Source organism: Ictalurus furcatus, chromosome 5 (assembly GCF_023375685.1).
Source record: "Ictalurus furcatus strain D&B chromosome 5, Billie_1.0, whole genome shotgun sequence".
NCBI lineage: Eukaryota > Metazoa > Chordata > Actinopteri > Siluriformes > Ictaluridae > Ictalurus > Ictalurus furcatus.
Genome location: NC_071259.1, coordinates 17,392,060 through 17,409,820, shown reverse-complemented (window position 1 = coordinate 17,409,820; position 17,761 = coordinate 17,392,060). Strand labels below are relative to the sequence as shown.

Below are 17,761 nucleotides of genomic sequence, written 5' to 3'. Positions count from 1 at the left end.
TGGCAGGCCTATAAATAGGCATGATTTTACACAAGCTTCAGATGCCGGTCGCATGCGAGGGCGCTCCCATAGTGTTATGCTAAACGCAACATGGAGTTCCCTTTGAAGGGGAACATTGCTGCCCTTCTGCTGTTTGCTAAATATCACGTGGACAAGCCAGAAGGCTATTGGAAAAATGTTTTGTGGATGAGAACCTTTTGCTTTTAATGAAAAGCAAATGTTATGTTTGGACAAAAGAAAACACTGCATTCCAGCATAAGAATCTTATCCCATTTGTGAAATATGGTGCTGGTAGTATCATGTTTGGGCCTGTTTTGCTGCATCTGGGCCTTCGCGACTTGCCATTGATGGAACAATGAATTCTGAATTATACCAGCAAATCCTACAGGAAAATGTCTAGACATCTGTCCGTGAACTGAATCTCTAGAGAAAGTGGGTCATGCAGAGACAATGACCCTAAGTACACAAGTTATTCTAACAAAGAATGGTTAAAGAAGAATAAAGTTAATGTTTTGGAATGGCCAATTCAAAGTCCTGACCTTAATCCAATAGAAATGTTGTGGAAGGACCTGAAGCAAGCAGTTCATGTGAGGAAACTTACCGACATCCCAGAGCTGAAGCTGTTCTGTACTGAGGAATGGGCTAAAATTCCTCCAAACCGATGTGCAGGACTGATCAACAGTTACCGCAACTGTTTAGGTGCAATTATTGCTGCACAAGGGGGTCACACCCAATATTGAAAGCAAAGGTTCACATACTTTTGCCACTCACAGATGTGTAATATTGGATTATCTTCCTCAATAAATAAATGACAGTATGCAATATTTATACAAGTACAGTATTTTTGTCCCATTTGTTTAATTGGGTTTTCTTCATCTACTTTTAAGATTTGTGTGAAAATCTGATGATGTTTTAGGTCATATTTATGCAGAAGTATAGAAAGGGTTCACACAGGCCAGTTAAGCAGTAGAGACTCTTTTTTTAAAAAAAAAAAAAAAAAAAAGAATGCAGCTACCTATCTGCCTTTAAGAAAGAGAGAGTGAGAGAGAGAGTGTGAGTGAGTGTATGTGTTTGTGTGTGTGCAAAATTCTTGAGCTTTTGATAGAAATTAAATTGTATCCTTCCTGTCAAATATGATGACTGTCACTACCCTTTTGCTATAAATTGTTTGTATGAGTGTGCTGCTGTACTTGGAAAATTTATTTGAAGATTTATTTGCTTACTTGGTGTATATGATAACTTGACTTTATATAATATATGGATGGGCTTGATTTATGTCAACAAAAGCAAATAGTGTTCAACATATACCACACCTTTGCAAATGGCATTGTATATGGAGGAGGACCACAAGCATTTAGATAGTATTTAATTAGACATGTTATCATGTAATGCTTATTTAGTATTTAATTAGTCAAAACACATTTTCTAGATATACTGGCCCAAAAGTGTCCGTATTGCTAAGAAACACACATGAAAGGCTCTGAAAAGCCAAATTTAATTTCACAGACATTTTAAATTTCACTGTGAACAAAGTTCATTTAACACCCTTGACATTTCTGCATATTTAATACATTGTCCATGTTTTTTATCCATATGAAATGAGTGGATTTATTTTTCCATTACAAAATAGCCTGCTGTCGAATTTTCCAGCAGTGAACTAAATTTGACTACTCATATATGTATACAGCAGGGGAAATAAGTATTGAACGCGTGCATTTTTTTAAGTAAATATATTTCCAATGAGGCTATTCATGAAATTTTCACCAGACTCAAGAAACCACTCAAGAAATCCAAACATTAAAGTCCATAAATGAAGATATGTGTAAGAAAGTGAAATGACACAGGACAAAGTATTGAACACGCTATCGGAAATTTATTTAATACTTACTGGAGAAGCCTTTGTTTGCAATGACAGCTTCAAGACACTTCCTGTATGAAGAAATTAATCAGCCACTGTATTCAGGTGTGGTTTTGGCCCATTCTTCTAAACATATTGTCTTTAAATCTTGTTCAAGTGGATTCAAGTCAGGTGATTGACTGGGCCATTCTAACACCTTGATTTTTTTTTTTTCTGACACCAATTGAGTTTCCTTTGCTGTATGCTTTGGATCGTTGTCCTGCTGGAAGGTCCACCCATGTCTCATCTTCATCATCCTGGTGGATGGCATCAGATTCTTCTCAAGAATCTTCTGGTAAAGGGCTCCATTCATCGTTCCTTCAATTATATGAAGTCTGCCAGTACCATGCGATGAAAAACAGCCCCACACCATGATGCCTCCACCTCCAAACTTCACTACTGGTATAGTGTTTTTAGGGTGATGTGCAGTGCCATTTCTTCTCCAAACATGGTGTGTAGTATGACAGCCAAAATGTTACATTTTGCGCTCATCTGACCAGATAGGCTTGTCCAAAAGAGTTGTAGCAAATTTTAAACGACATGCCTTTTCTTTAGTAATGGAGTCTTGCGGGGTGAGTGTGAGCAGTGGTGTGCATTGCCTATTGTTTTCTCTGTGACTATGGCACCTGCTGCCTCCAAGTGTTTCTGGAGCTCTTTCCGAGTCGTCCTGGGTCTTGGGCTACTCTTCTGACTATTCTTCTGACTCCCTTGTCAGAAATCTTGCAAGGAGTTCCTGTGTGTGGCCAGCTGATGAAGGAGTGATGCTGCTTCCACTTGCGGATAATGGACCCAATGGTGCTTACTGGCAGATTCAGAAGTTTTGAAATATGCCTGTATCCGATTCCATCAATATGTTTTGTAACAATAAGGGTGCGCAGGTCTTGGGAGAGCTCTTTGCTTTTACCCATCATGAGATGTTTCTTGTGTGACACCTTGGTAAGGAAAAGCCTTTTTTAGACCATCAATTTACTAACCAAGCTGATATTAATTTGCATAGATTGTAGGTATAATTACGGATGGATTTCAGTTGGTTCCTTGCTTTACCTTGCTTTGGAGAACTACTTTTTCTCAGTGTGTTCAATACTTTTTTCCTGTGTCATTCCACTTTATTACACAACTTTATTTATGGACTTTAATGTTATGAATTCTTTATATTTCTTGATTTCTTGAGTTAATACTGATGTCTGGTGAAAATTTCATGTGACTAGCCTCATTGGATATATATTTACTGGAAAAAAAATTTCACACGTTCAATACTTATTTCTCCCACTGTGTATACATGTATATATAATATATACTATTTACACATAATACAACAAATAAGTAGACTTTACCTGTATGCCAACAGCACAAGATTGCTTGATTTAATAGGTTTTGTCCTGCAGTTTTTTTTTTGTAACGTGTTCAGTAACACTAATAAAGTGACAAGCTTTCTAAAATTAACATATGTTTTTAACCAATAATCTGGTCTAAATTATTTGTCATTAAAAGCGCTAACAAGCATGCAACATAACAACAAAGCAGTGTGTTTTTCCTTTAATCATTATTCATAGTTGCTCAGACACATGTATATACAAATACAGACCTTTTTTTTTATTTTTATTATTTGTTTCAAAATTCTGTTCCTGTTTGTACAGTTGTGAAAGCTGATCATACACAGCACCAAGAGATGCAAAGGACAAATGAGAATCACAAAAACAAAACAAACAAAAAAAAACAACAGGAGCACATGGGCCTTCTGATATACAGTATATGTACAAATGAGTTATCCCCAGAATACGAGAAAAAGCGTAAGGGTTGAATGAGCAACAAATCAAATCAGAACAAAGATGCCAATGACTGGATGGTACAAACACTGGTCTTGGCATTTTAAAGGATTTAAGGACTACGGCAGGAAAGGCCACCTCATTGACAACCAAAAGTGGCTGCATCTCACAAAGAGGGAAAGAAGCATTGTGAGTGTTGTTATTGTGTAATAACATGATTTCCATGGTTTAAATAAATTATTTTATGAAGAAGAGATTTTCCTTATAAGATGAAAACAGAAAGCAGACATAACCTTGCTGTATCTCTGTATCCTTGCTGCCAGTCCATAACAGTGCGATATATGGTCATCCTCCATTCTGCTAGGTAGTGTGGGTAAAACTACTCATCTTGTCATCTGTGCAATGCTCCCATTTCCATGGACAAAGCTTTGAGAGAAGCACATAATTTATGTCATCGTCATACAGAAAAACCAGAGGGGAAAACAAGCAAAAACAACACTTGATCTAACATGTTTTTCATTGTCAAGTTCATGCGCATGCCACATAAGGAAATTGACAAGTCCTTCATGGGAAAAAAAAGCTGTAAAAGAAATGCTTTCAGACAACAAAACCCTCAAAAAAACCCCACCGAATCCAGTTACATACAATCCGCCACTGCTCTCTGACTGAATCTTGCAGTTGATGGTTATGGGAGGAGATACAGGCACGTGAAAGATGAAATGCTCCGGATGCCGGTTGGTTTCCCTCCACAGATCTAAGTTTATGTACTGACTCCATTGGCTTCTGAAGATCACGGTCGTGTCACTTCACTCACTTCAGTTCTTCAGAAATCTTTTTTCACTTTATTAGATATTTTCTTAGAAAAGATTTAATCAAATGAATACCTCCATATCAAACACTATATACAACAGCTTTCGCCTATCAATAATAATAATAATAATAATAATAATAATAATAATAATAATTGTGGTTGGTGATGTATTTCGTGGTTGTTTAATGACATCTTGACTACTTTAGGATACACGGTATCCATGTAATTGCGCATTGATTCCTGGTTTAAAGTGTGTATAAAGTATGGTAACCATTATAATCAAGTGTATAAATGGTAGGTATACAAATACTATTGAATTAAAGTTCTAAAGGCTTCCATAGTTTTGGATTTGGACCATGAAATTAAGCACATGTGGTGGCATTTTCCTCCTCTGAATTAGTTTAACACCCCAAGTGGTCTTTCTGCATAAACAGTTACAATTTTAACAGGAATGCACCTCCTCTCCAGCACCCCAGAAAGAAAAATTAGAGGGGAAAATACAGGCCTACTGAGAATTGAAAAAGCAGACACAATTACAAAATATCAGACCTTTTTAAAAGTTCCCACCATTGTTTATTGTGCCAAGTACTTAATTGCTCATGCCTTCACCACCACAACCTCTCAGTCTGACCTGTTGCTCGTGTTCTCACCCCACACAGAACACTCTGACTGCAAGGTTAAAAAAATTCCCAGTGAAATGTGTCACCTCAGTACTATCCATGCAATTAACCTTCTAGTTTCAATACCACAAATACAGACAGCATAGGCTCTGCATGCCAGCCAAATTGAAACCTCATTAAAGAGTCACTTAAATTGAAATAGTTAGAGGTGTAACTGGGCACGCGCTGGTCTTATTCAAGCCTGAGCCTACTTGTTACAGGCCGGACAAAAGCACATTTTATATTTAAGGCTGCCATGCAAAGGCAAAGAGCAGGCTCACAAAGAAATTTGGTGTCATAGTTAATGTTAATGTTGTATAAGAATATGTGGGCACTTTACATGGGTTAATGAACATTTCAATGCAGTTGAAAATAAAATGCTTCTGCAGTCTTAGTCTTACATACATTTTTCCCCTAGCTCTCAATCTTATTTGCAAAGCTGAGTGCAAGAGGTGCTAATGTTTCCATCCAGAAAATTAGGGGGAAATAACGTCAACCATGTGCAGTCTCTTGTGGTGCTGTATATACAGAGCTGCATACTCAGTCATTATGACCAGGAGTTTCTATGATTTGTTAATGTTGCTATTTTATATCAATAGATAAAAGCCAACAGGAAAAATAGAGTTATTTATGCTGCAGTAGGTTTATCCTACAAAATACAAAAGCACTGTTTTAATGCTGTGGTCTACTAAGATAAGTCCCTTGATTGCAGATAATAAATGTTTTACCTCTCTCTCATTTCCATTTCAACATTATGTCAATTAACATACATACACAGCCATTTTCCGCTTGGAGCCCAATCTCCAGACTTCCAGCCATCAGGACATACACAGTTTTACTCAAATTTAGATTTTGACAATCTGTTGATCCTTGCAAATTTTTATGGGGTAGGGAAAAAAAAGCCAACAGGAACAGACAGACAATTAGACTTTCAATGTCTCATAAATCTGTGCCAGGGAACACCCTTTATGTAGACATTTATACATATTTATTTTAATTAAAAACCACTTAAAACCACAGTTTTTCAAACTGGGCTACTTGGCATGGATCCCAAGTGATGTTACAACTTGATTGAGTTCTCCGCTGATTTTCTAAAGGCCAAATTAGCTTTCTCCCTCACTACTAATCAATATTTTCTTCTTGATAAAGGACCACTTAAATATTTGGAAAAAGGGCCAAATGTAGTGCTCCTGCAGAGTCTCAGAGGAATCCTGTGGCCTGGAGACCTTGCCTATACAAGCCTTGGGGCTGCTTGGGCAAGGAGCAGTGGGGGCTGCTGGGACTTGTCTGCAGGTAGGACATACAGGGCTATAAGGTGAGAAGTGCAGAGATGCAGAACAACAAGAAAGCCATCAGTGCACGTGCCATCAGGGGCTGATGCCCTGAATTAGCTGTATCACTCCGAGATGGTTCAGCTGATTCGTGACTGGTGTCATCTGGAAAGGAGATGGAGAAAAGTACTTAGCTCCATGGCAGAATAAACCAATAAAATAGTAAAACATGGTTTAGAATTTGCTGCACTTAAGACATTTGGATCTTTCCTATTCATTGTTGCATTTTATACACTAGTGACTTAGGAGTGAATGTCCCACTGACTTTTTTCTTTTTACAGCTGCATAATTGCAAAATGTATTTGAAATACCTAATCTAGCTAATATTCATCTCAGTTATTTACAGTGCAAGGGAAAAAATACAACACCAATTCCAAAAAAGTTGGGACACTGTAAAATGTAAATAAATGTAAATAACTGAGGAAATGTACCATTTTAAGAAAAAAATAGGGTAATTTTGAATTTGATCGCCACAACATGTCTCAAAAAGGTTCGGATGGGGGCAACAAAAGGCTGGAAAAGTAAGTGTTACTATAAAGAAACAGCTGGAGGTTAACTGGCAACAGGTCAGTAACTTTTTTGGAATTGGGGTTTGTACACGTCATTTTAAATGCTTCCAGGGAATATATCCACTTGAAATTCATACATATAATGTATTTTGACTTTTTATAAATATGAACAAAAAGTACAGCACGTATTCATAAGATCATAAGCTCAATTCATAAACTCGAAGCCATTGACCTCAATGGGGGATGCCTTTGCTGCCAATAAGTCAATTCCTTCTTGGTACTAATTTTTATGCCTCAAATAATAATAATAAGAAGAAGAACTCCTCCAATTTATATAGCACTTTTCTAGGCACTCAAAGCACTTTACATTGTATAGGGGGAAATCTCCTCAACCACCACCAGTGTGTAGCATCCACCTGGAGGATGCGATGGCAGCCATAGTGCATCAGAACGCCCACCACACTCTAGCTATTGGAGATGTAGAGATCTAGAGAGATGTAGCCAATTCAGGAATGGAGATTATTAGGGGTCATGATAGAGAAGGGCCAATGGGGGAATTTCACCAGGACACCGGGGTTATACCCCTACTCTTTACAAGAAGGATTTTTAACGACCACAGAGATTCAGGACATGAGTTTAAGGTCTCTTCCAAAAGGCAGTGCTGTATAGTGTCCCCATCTCTATATTGGGCCATTAGGACCAACACAGACCACAATATAGTGTCCCCGTCTCTATACTGGGGCATTAGGACCCATACAGACCACATGGTGAGCACCCACAGCTGGCCTCCCTAATACCACTTCCAATAGCAACCTTAGTTTTCCCCAGAAGATCTCCCATCCAGGTACTGGCCAGGCTCAACCTTGTTTAGCTTCAGTGGGAAACCAGGCAAGAGCTGCAGGGTGATATGGCTCTGGCAAATACCCTTAAAATATACTTTGACCATGTGTGGATCAATGCCAAAGTGTAATCCCTTCATCTGGTGGGAGCAAGGATAAATCTACGGAAGCACAGACACATGGAAACATCACACCACCTGGAAACATAATGCCTCCACCACCTAGTGGCAGAGGCATAAAATATAAATGTGTCCGAATACCTTTTTCCCCTATAAATAATGTTAATTAACAAATAATTGTTTATGTTTGTGAATACATAATTTTTGTTCATATTTATAAGTACAGATTCAAAATACATTATTTGTGTAAACTTGAACTGGATATGCACTGGAAGTATTTTAAATAACAACAACAAAAAAAGAATCTGAATATTTTCCCCCCATCACTATAAATACAAACAATATTAAGACTTAATTAAAAATTAAGATTTAATTAAAAAACCCAATAGTGCTTATGTATTCTCCAGATAGCAGGTGTATACACAAGTATGAATGCAAATAATACTAAATTCACCTTTTTAGATTTAAGTGGTGGTCTGAGAATACCTGTCTGAGCCACAGAATTCTGAATTTTAACCAACAGTCAAAAAATAGCACAAAAAGAGGGGTTTGGGGGTTTCTCTTTGATCCCTTTCTTAAAGTACATTTGATATATACATCCATGTATATCACTTATTTCATTTTTGTGTTTTTATTTACTTTCTCATCTTGCCTGGGTTATCTTAGGTAAGGAACCAGTTTAACCAGCCTGTTTAAACATGCCGAATACCATTCTATCTAAGAACTTTCCTCAAGTAGTGAATTTTATGCTCTGATAAAGTTTTGTGGTTAATAGCTTGCCAAAATCAATTCTTTGATTTTATATCAATAGCCTGTAATGCACCTGCACTGTCACATAAGTGGCGGCTGTGGCTCAGGTGGTAGAGCGGGTTGTCCACTAATCGTGGGGTTGGGGGTGCGATTCCCATCCCACATGATCCCACATGATCCCACATGATCCCACATGACTCCACATGCCGAAGTGTCCCAAGACACTGAACCCCAAGTTGCTCCTGATGGCAAGTTAGTGCCTTGTATGGCAGCTCTGCTACTATTGGTGTGTGAGTGTGTGTGAATGTGTGAATGAGACACAGTGTAAAGCGCTATATAAGTGCGCCATTTACCATTTACATAAACTTCTAGCCAGAGCAGAGCACTCATGTCATCCAGATGACAACGGACCAAGGTTTTAATGCTTTGAATCATCTAATAAAAACATGGAAATTATTTAACAGAACATAACCGAGCGATTACTTCTCCACTGAAAGAGTGATGATGAAGCTCATGTTTAAATAACTGAAGTGAATTTTACCTCAGGAAATAGAGACTGAAATGGATAATAAACAAAGTGATAACTACTTTCCCATTGTAAATGTAAAAATTTTTGATACTGTCATTATTGAATAAGTAGATTAGGTTACAATTGTAGAGGTTGACAGGGCATTTTCCATAACCTCAGGATAAAATTAAATCAGGCTAAGATAACTGATGTTTTGTCATTTAAACATAATGCTTAATGTTAAGGTTAAGGTTGTTTGACCTGTATATATAAAATAAGGGATATTATTAATAAAACTACACGATTTGGGATTCTTGCCCTCTCTGGTAGAAAAATGGTGTCGGGGTATACTATTTAGTATGTTAAGTTTCTGACTCATATCTTGACTCGTGATTGCTCAGTATTACCATTGTTATTAGATTAAAATAACTAGCTCTTAATGTGACTGTCTGATTAAGCAGCAGTGTCTGTGCACTGCTGAAACTGCAATGTACCACAGTGTATTTATTCTTATTACCTACGTACATGCTTAGGTTTTTAGTTTTGAAATCATGATTTTAGCACTGTTCATCCTTTAGTAAAAAAAAAATAACATAAGCAGAACATAAGGGTTATAATTTGGTTATTACGTGTTCTGTATTATGTTCTTCAGCTCATTAGGAATTGGTAAAGAACATTATTATCAAGGCCTGTGATGTTTCAAAAAAGCAGGAGGTACAGACTTGAGGAGCAGTGCTCCATAAGGGAATGTGAGAAGGCAACAGGTGTAGAACACAGAGACAAATATGTTATTGCAGATGGAGAAGTTTGCTGGCTGGTTCACTTGGGAGACCATCAGACAGGCAGAGAGTGCATGCAACCAGCTCCTCCACACACTCCCTAGGTATCTAGACTAATAAATCAATGGCTCCATGCTGACACACAAAAATGGGATGTGCGCATGGTTTGGGCAAATGTGCACTCCCTGTTCAGCTTGCAAGTTACACCACTGTCATCAATCAAAGTGGTGGTAATATCCAGACTTCAGTATATAACTGTTTATATTTACACACACTGAGTGCTTAAACTGAGTCACTAACTGCAAAGGAAAAAGATGAGAAAATGACAACATTATATATATATATATATATATACAGTATCTCACAAACGTGAGTACACCCCTCACATCTTTGTAAATATTTGATTATATCTTTTAATGTGACAACAGGGAAGAAATGACACTTTGCTACAATGTAAAGTAGTGAGTGTACAGCTTGTGTAACAGTGTAAATTTGCTGTCCCCTCAAAATAACTCAACACACAGCCATTAATGTCTAAACGGCTGGTAACAAAAGTGAGCACACCCCTAAGTGAAAATGTCCAAATTGGGCCCAAAGTGTCAATATTTTGTGTGGCCACCATTATTTTCCAGCACTGCCTTAACCCTCTTGGGCATGGAGTTCACCAGAGCTTCACAGGTTGCCACTGGAGACCTCTTCCACTCCTCCATGATGACATCACGGAGCTGGTAGATGTTAGAGACCTTGTGCTCCTCCACCTTCCATTTGAGGATGCCCCACAGATGCTCAATAGGGTTTAGGTCTGGAGACATGCTTGGCCAGTCCATCACCTTCACCCTCAGCTTCTTTAGCAAGGCAGTGGTCGTCTTGGAGGCGTGTTTGTGGTCGTTATCATGCTGGAAAACTGCCCTGCGGCCCAGTTTCTGAGGGGAGGGGATCATGCTCTGCTTCAGTATGTCACAGTACATGTTGGCATTCATGGTTCCCTCAATGAACTGTAGCTCCCCAGTGCCTGCAACACTCATGCAGCCCCAGACCACGACACTCCCACCACCATGCGTGACTGTAGGCAAGACACACTTGTCTTTGTACTCCTCACCTGGTTGCCGCCACACACGCTTGACACCATCTGAACCAAATAAGTTTATCTTGGTCTCATCAGACCACAGGACATGGTTCCAGTAATCCATGTCCTTAGTCTGCTTGTCTTCAGCAAACTGTTTGCGGGCTTTCTTGTGCATCATCTTTAGAAGAGGCTTCCTTCTGGGATGACAGCCATGCAGACCAATTTGATTCAGTGTGCGGTGTATAGTCTGAGCCCTGACAGGCTGACCCCCCACCCCTTCAACCTCTGCAGCAATGCTGGCAGCACTCATATGTCTATTTCCCAAAGACAACCTCTGGATATGACGCTGAGCATGTGCACTCAACTTCTTTGGACGACCATGGCGAGGCCTGTTCTGAGTGGAACCTCTCCTGTTAAACCGCTGCATGGTCTTGGCCAGCTCAGTGTCAGGGTACTGTCAATCTTCTTATAGCCTAGGCCAGGGGTTCCCAAACACTTCCAGGGCAAGGCCCCCCAAATGGCATAAACATTTGACTGAGGCCCCCTTTTGCAAGATGTCTTTAAAACATATTTAAAATACAGACTTCTGAATATATCTCCCTTTTTTATTAAAAATTACATCTTACATCTTTACATTACATTACATCAGGAATTGATTGTGTGTGTGTGGTTGTCTGAGAGTGAAAAAGAGGAAACATACTAGTGGGAGAGATGGGCTTGGTGACTCCGACCAAATTGTTGAGGCCCCCCGGGCGCCCCCTGGCGGCCCCCACTTTGAAACCCACTGGCCTAGGCCATCTTTATGTAGAGCAACAATTCCTTTTTTCAGATCCTCAGAGAGTTCTTTGACATGAGGTGCCATGTTGTACTTCCAGTGACCAGTATGAGGGAGTGTGAGAGCGATGACACCAAATTTAACACACCTGCTCCCCATTCACACCTGAGACCTTGTAGCACTAACATGTCACATGACACTGGGGAGGGAAAATGGCTAATTGGGCCCAATTTTGACATTTCCACTTAGAGGTGTACTCACTTTTGTTGCCAGCGGTTTAGACATTAATGGCTGTGTGTTGAGTTATATTGAGTTCAGTGTTGTCACGTGAAAAGATATAATCAAATATTTACAAAAATGTGAGGGGTGTACTCACTTTTGTGTGATACTGGGTATATATATATATATATATATATGTTTATAGTTACATGTAATCTGCATGATCAGCTGCTCAGTGTTTTCAGTTTATTTGCAGGTAAACACAAAACACCTGTTGTGTTATTTGCATTTTACTCAGTCATCTGCACAGAGCACCTGTACTATATTGTATACTGTAACAAGATCTTGCAGGCAGTTGTAGATACTGACTCACTGTATGTGTATATGGATGGGCTTGCAATAAAATTGACTTATTTTGATGTTATTGACAAACATTATTGACATAAAATCAGTTACATGCATTTTAGCTTATCAAGTAATATACCATCAAATCAGCAACGGGGCCCCACATGCAGTGCACTGAAATGTGAAAACATGCTCTTTTTTTTTTAAAGGGACAGAGCACAGATACAAGGACAAGGACATAGAACAGAAAGAAAATCCAAGAAAGAGAAACAGAAAGAGAATCCAAGCCATACTAACCTCTTGGTTCTAATGAATTGTCTACTTTGTCATTAACATCAAACACTCGATCATGAACACCTATGGTTTTCACACAGCTGTCTAGAAAACAGAAGAGGTAAGAAAAATATTATAAGCCAAACATGTTAGTGACCCCAAGATGTCTCTCCCAGTCCACCAAAGAAAAACACAGAGATGCAAGCCACTGCCATTATGTAAACTTAAAAAAAAAAGTAATACTCTAACCTTAAATGACCAGTACGCTACGAAAAATCGGGGAAAGCAGCTGTCATACATTTAGTTAATAATACATTGTGTAACTTACTTGCTGGTCTGACAAAAACTTTCAGCTTAAGACAACCTTTTCTTCCACTCTCTGTAACCATGGATGCTGCAATACAGAAAACAAATTCAATTTCCATTCAATTCAGTTGAATTCTGGTCAATTCAGTTCTCTAGTCTGAAACAAATGTAGTTCCGTTCTGTTTGGTTGAATTCAGAGCAATGATTGTGACACAAAGTTTAAATGTAGAACACAATTTACCCAGCATCATAAACATCTTGTGATGTGCTAGAGGCTTATTAACTTCTTAGTTAGGCTTAGCAGCTCAGCAAGATCAGACTAATCTTGTTGTATTTTTTAGTTTGTAGCTATGAAATTTTATCATACAAATATGAAAATTCATGAACTATAGTCTTGGCTTTTCGCTGTGCCCATGTGTAAGTGATGAGCATTATAAAAATGTGTTAATTATATGAAAGAACCTGAATTGCCTAAATTATTTCAGTACTAGGTATAGATCATAATTTTCTCAATTTTAGTGAACTCTCATAAGTCTAATTCATTTCACAGTTTTTTTTCTTAATGTAAAGTAATGCAAAACTATTCACTAATACCACATGTAAACTACTACATTAAACTAGTGTATATAAAATGGCCACTTTAATTTCTGGGAAATTCTCACAGGAGCTATGCCTAGTGGTAAGAAGCTACTTATGAAAATGACAGAGGCTTTAAACAGCAATAACATCTCAATTCAAGAAATAAGCAATATCACATTTAAACAATGACAACTTAAAATAGAATAAGATAGAAGGCAGAGTTCTTATGGTGCAAACACTGGCTCAATCCTCATTGACTGGTCTCTGACAGCACCTGAAAAAGTAAGTGTGAATGGGATATCCGTTTCCCCTCTCTTAATCTTTAGCAACAACCAGACCATCCCACAGGCCATCCCTCGCTCCTTTGAGCATAGTCTGTGGTCTCATTCAGGAAATTGCCCCTTTCCTCTGGAATCTGAAGGGCGTGTAGTTTGGGCGCCTGCTGGTGAAAAAATAGGATATAATCCTGTCATTTGTGATCTGCCACTAGTATTGGTGTTTCACCTTATCTCACGGAAGGGGGGTCCTAAGCGAAGTAAAATACTACTACTACTACTACTACTAATAATAATATAGTCATATGTAATAAACTATATTATATATAATATATTAAATATAAATATATTTAATATATTATATTATATATGTATTAATAGAATATGCAGAGTGTCCCAAAAGTCTCCATACATACATGTTTAGCAAAATGTCTTTCAAATATATATTCTTTTCACATAGCCTTTAAGAATGCATTTGATGAAAGAAGAACGTATAGAAAAGATTCTCATGGTTGTTGCAAGCTTGCTATGGACTTTAACAGGAAACATGGCAAGCACATCACAGACAACACTAAAGCCAAACTTAATAACTAATTCAAAAAGACTGGAAGTGTTTTGGACCTAGAAGTGTTTTGGACCAACCGAGAAGTGGATGCCCATGAACATCCACTGACAAAGGCACAACCGACATGCTGCTGGCAAACATAGTCCCCTATATATGGAGACTTTTGGGACACCCTGTATTATTATTACTTAACATAGCCCCGATTGCATCTCGAATTAGAGTGGAATCATTGTTCATTATAGTTTACGTTAATACTTCCAGTAACTTCAAAATGTCAACTTCCTATATTTGACAAAAACATTATCGCATCTAAAATGTTAAATGCCTCTTCTCATTGGCTTCAAGCCAGAAACATACAGAGAAGTGTTCCAAACATTTCTGGTCCCTGTGCAAATGCAGTCTTAATTGGTCCCGCCACAAATCCACGCTAGCATGTCGAAAAAGTCTAAGAACACAAAATGATGTATTCTCAGTAAAAAGAAAGCAAATAATCAGATTCCCAGCGCTCAACCCCATTTACATCTAGTCCACGAAGACCACAGTAACAAGCATCCAGTGGGAGGTTTGGGATGCAAGAGGTAAAAGCATGGTAATTACTATGACCTTTTATTTAGCATTATGAATAGAACAGGCAAAATCAGACACATTAAAAATGCAGCTAGGAGCTACAAGAGTCCAGCCTGATAGCATCTTGAAAAATTGAGAACATTTTCTCTTCTTGTGTCCCTGTTTAACCCCTTCTGTTTTTCTGAATCATTCTGTGGTTGAAAAAGAAAGAAATATTAGAGCATGTGTGAGAAAGAGAGAAAAACTTATAGGTTATAGGCATGGGTTTATTTTAGATTGCAGGTTATGACAGAAAATGCTCACATGATATTATGCTCACAGCTTACAGACAAAGTGATAGAGTGAGAGAGAGACAGAATCACACCAAGACCAGAAGAAATAGTTAGAAAGACAAATTAATAACATCTGGCCCTTTTTTTTACAGCATTTTCTCTTGCTGTCTTTCTTTTCCTCTCAGTCCTAGTGAAGCAGTGGTGAAGCTATGCAGGGCCTGAGCCCACCCATTTGCAGGCCTGGCCCTTCCAAAAAAGTGCTCTCATGGCTACACCACAGTCTTGTTAACATTATTAACAACAACAACAAAAAAAACTTTTTCGTTCAGTTGGAGCTACCACTTTAAAAAACTGCATTGTGTGATGTTGCTCAGCAACTAGTGTAAACTTTTTTGTGTGTTGTGCAGCCTTATAGCAGGGTAGTTCATTATTTAAGAGTTTACATTCACTGAAACAGATGCCATAGATGCTTTTCTCTCTGTGCCACCCATAAACAGTAATCAGAGGATATAAAACATGAAATATATTTCAGTTACTGTTAACACTGGAATGTGTGGAGTGGAGATCAGACTCAGTCGAAGAACATAAGTGCAGTTCATTGTGGAGCGCACAATGCAGTGCTAAAACAAAATAATTTTTTACTTTAATAAAAATGCTTAATAAACTTATGGTTGTATTCTGTACACACTCTCTTTCATCATAGGTATTACAGTTTCCTTTTTATCAGTAAAAATCTGAATGCTGTAGTCATGGGTGTGAAAGGAATGATTAGATAAAAAATCTCATGAGGTGGTGGGCCATTTTAGCTCTCTACTAAAATCCCCTGAATCACTTGAATAAAATCATTTTAAATGTCAATGCAACCAAGGATTATTTTGACAGACTGTTGTAATGGTTCTCCTAATAGATTAAAAAGAAATCTAAGCTAAAACAGTTTGTGTGATTTGTTGGTTTCTTCTGAAACAAACAGAAACCCTCTTAGTCTCTGACTGCTTATGTAACTACGACACTTCATAAGCAGGGTCTGCACATTTTCGCAATTCCTGACCCATTGTTGCATATGTTCAGCACTATTTCTTTCATTGAACAACTAATTTTTCTAGCCTAATGTTAAAATGTTGTTGAAAGGTAGGGCAACCTTTTTTTTTTAAATGTTGTGTCTGCTTTGATTGTGAAAGCTGCTCAAAACGCTTGATTTAATTTCACATGGACTAGCTGTGTGGCTATAGCATTTTGTATAATTGCAACTGGTATTTCACTGAAATTAAATTGTACTTGGATTACTGAAATGTCAAAAGTACTTGTAAACACAGCAGTCCAAACATCTCTAATTTTATCAGCCTATTTTCTGCAACCAGTTCTGTTTAATTTTGTGATTTTCTATTTAGTGTGATGTGCTCAGCTGCTTGATTTATTTGATATGTAATGTTAGGTACTGTTCAGTGCATTCTGTAACAGCTCTTTTGTTGTGTTGCATATAGATTTGCAAAGTTCCTGAAATCTGTGTTTTGTATTTGCTGTAGCTGTGGCAACAGCTTTTATGTATATGTGTGTGTGTGAGTGTGTGAGTGTGTGTGTGTGTGTGTGTTACCAGTAAATGAACAAACCTCTTGTGATAGTCTTGTGATAGAACTTTCTGCAACATTTAAGTTCTTTTTTTTCCATTTAAGTACAAAAAGTACTGATACACACAGACATAGACAATCATTTAGTTCAACTAGAGAATGGACACTACAATTAAAAACTGAACGCATTAAATAATTTAGAAAAAGGGCAGGGGCTCGAGCCCCCAGAGCCCGCCCGCCCCCCTTCTGCGTGTCCTTTTAATGAACCCACCAATCAAGCAATTGCCACCCCGGCTTGGCATTAATTTTGAAAGCGATAGTGAAATGCGTGTGGCTGCAGGGGCATTCATAAGTGATTTAAAAGCGAGTAGGAAAAGAGGAAAAAGCACCAACAAAGCACCAACACCCCCTTTCACAACTCTGCAGACAGGGTTACCATCTTCTATTAAGTTTCCCTCAGCATTTTTATAAAATCCAAAATATGGCCACATTTTGGATTCGCTTCAGACTCATGCTGGGTGTGTGTGGACAGCAATTACTACGAGTTTTATAAATCAAGATAATCGTGCAGGGTTTTAAATAGAGATGCACTGATACAAAATTTCTCAGCCGATACGGATAACCGATTATTCAGAGTGATATCAGCTGATAGGATAACCAATACCGATAGTTCTTCCTTTTATGCCTTCTTTTAAATTATTAAATTATTATTATTAAAAATAATTAATTCCACAATTCTGAAGGAAATACAAATAAAAACTTTATTCTCTCCATTTCAACAAGTTGTTTCACAGTAACTGGTCTCATAAACAGAAAACACATTACTCTAATTAACATTAACACATTAACTAAATTCTGAAGGTTAAAGTAAGATTTCTTAACCTATTGAATGTTATTAATTCATATTAACATTCACTGAATTCTAAAAAAACCTCCTGTTAGTCTTCACATTCACTCACCACAAACAAAAGCATTTCTACTTCATC

At 37.9% G+C, this 17,761-nt stretch overlaps 1 protein-coding gene across 2 annotated transcripts in view; it reads right to left on the bottom strand.

Moving 5' to 3' along the window:
- Nucleotides 1-1,476: 1,476 nt before the first annotated feature.
- efna5b (ephrin-A5b) overlaps nt 1,477-17,761 on the bottom strand; it is a 105,461-nt gene continuing 89,176 nt past the window's right edge. Inside the window, exons 4-6 of one of the 2 annotated variants that reach the window (XM_053624954.1) lie at nt 12,975-13,040; nt 12,671-12,751; nt 1,477-6,569 (exon numbers count right to left, since the gene is read on the bottom strand). In XM_053624954.1, coding sequence (XP_053480929.1) covers nt 6,442-6,569; nt 12,671-12,751; nt 12,975-13,040 — 275 coding nt within the window. In that variant the 3' untranslated portion in view covers nt 1,477-6,441. The remainder of the gene's footprint in view (nt 6,570-12,670; nt 12,752-12,974; nt 13,041-17,761) is intronic. The other variant, XM_053624955.1, reaches the window with a different exon arrangement.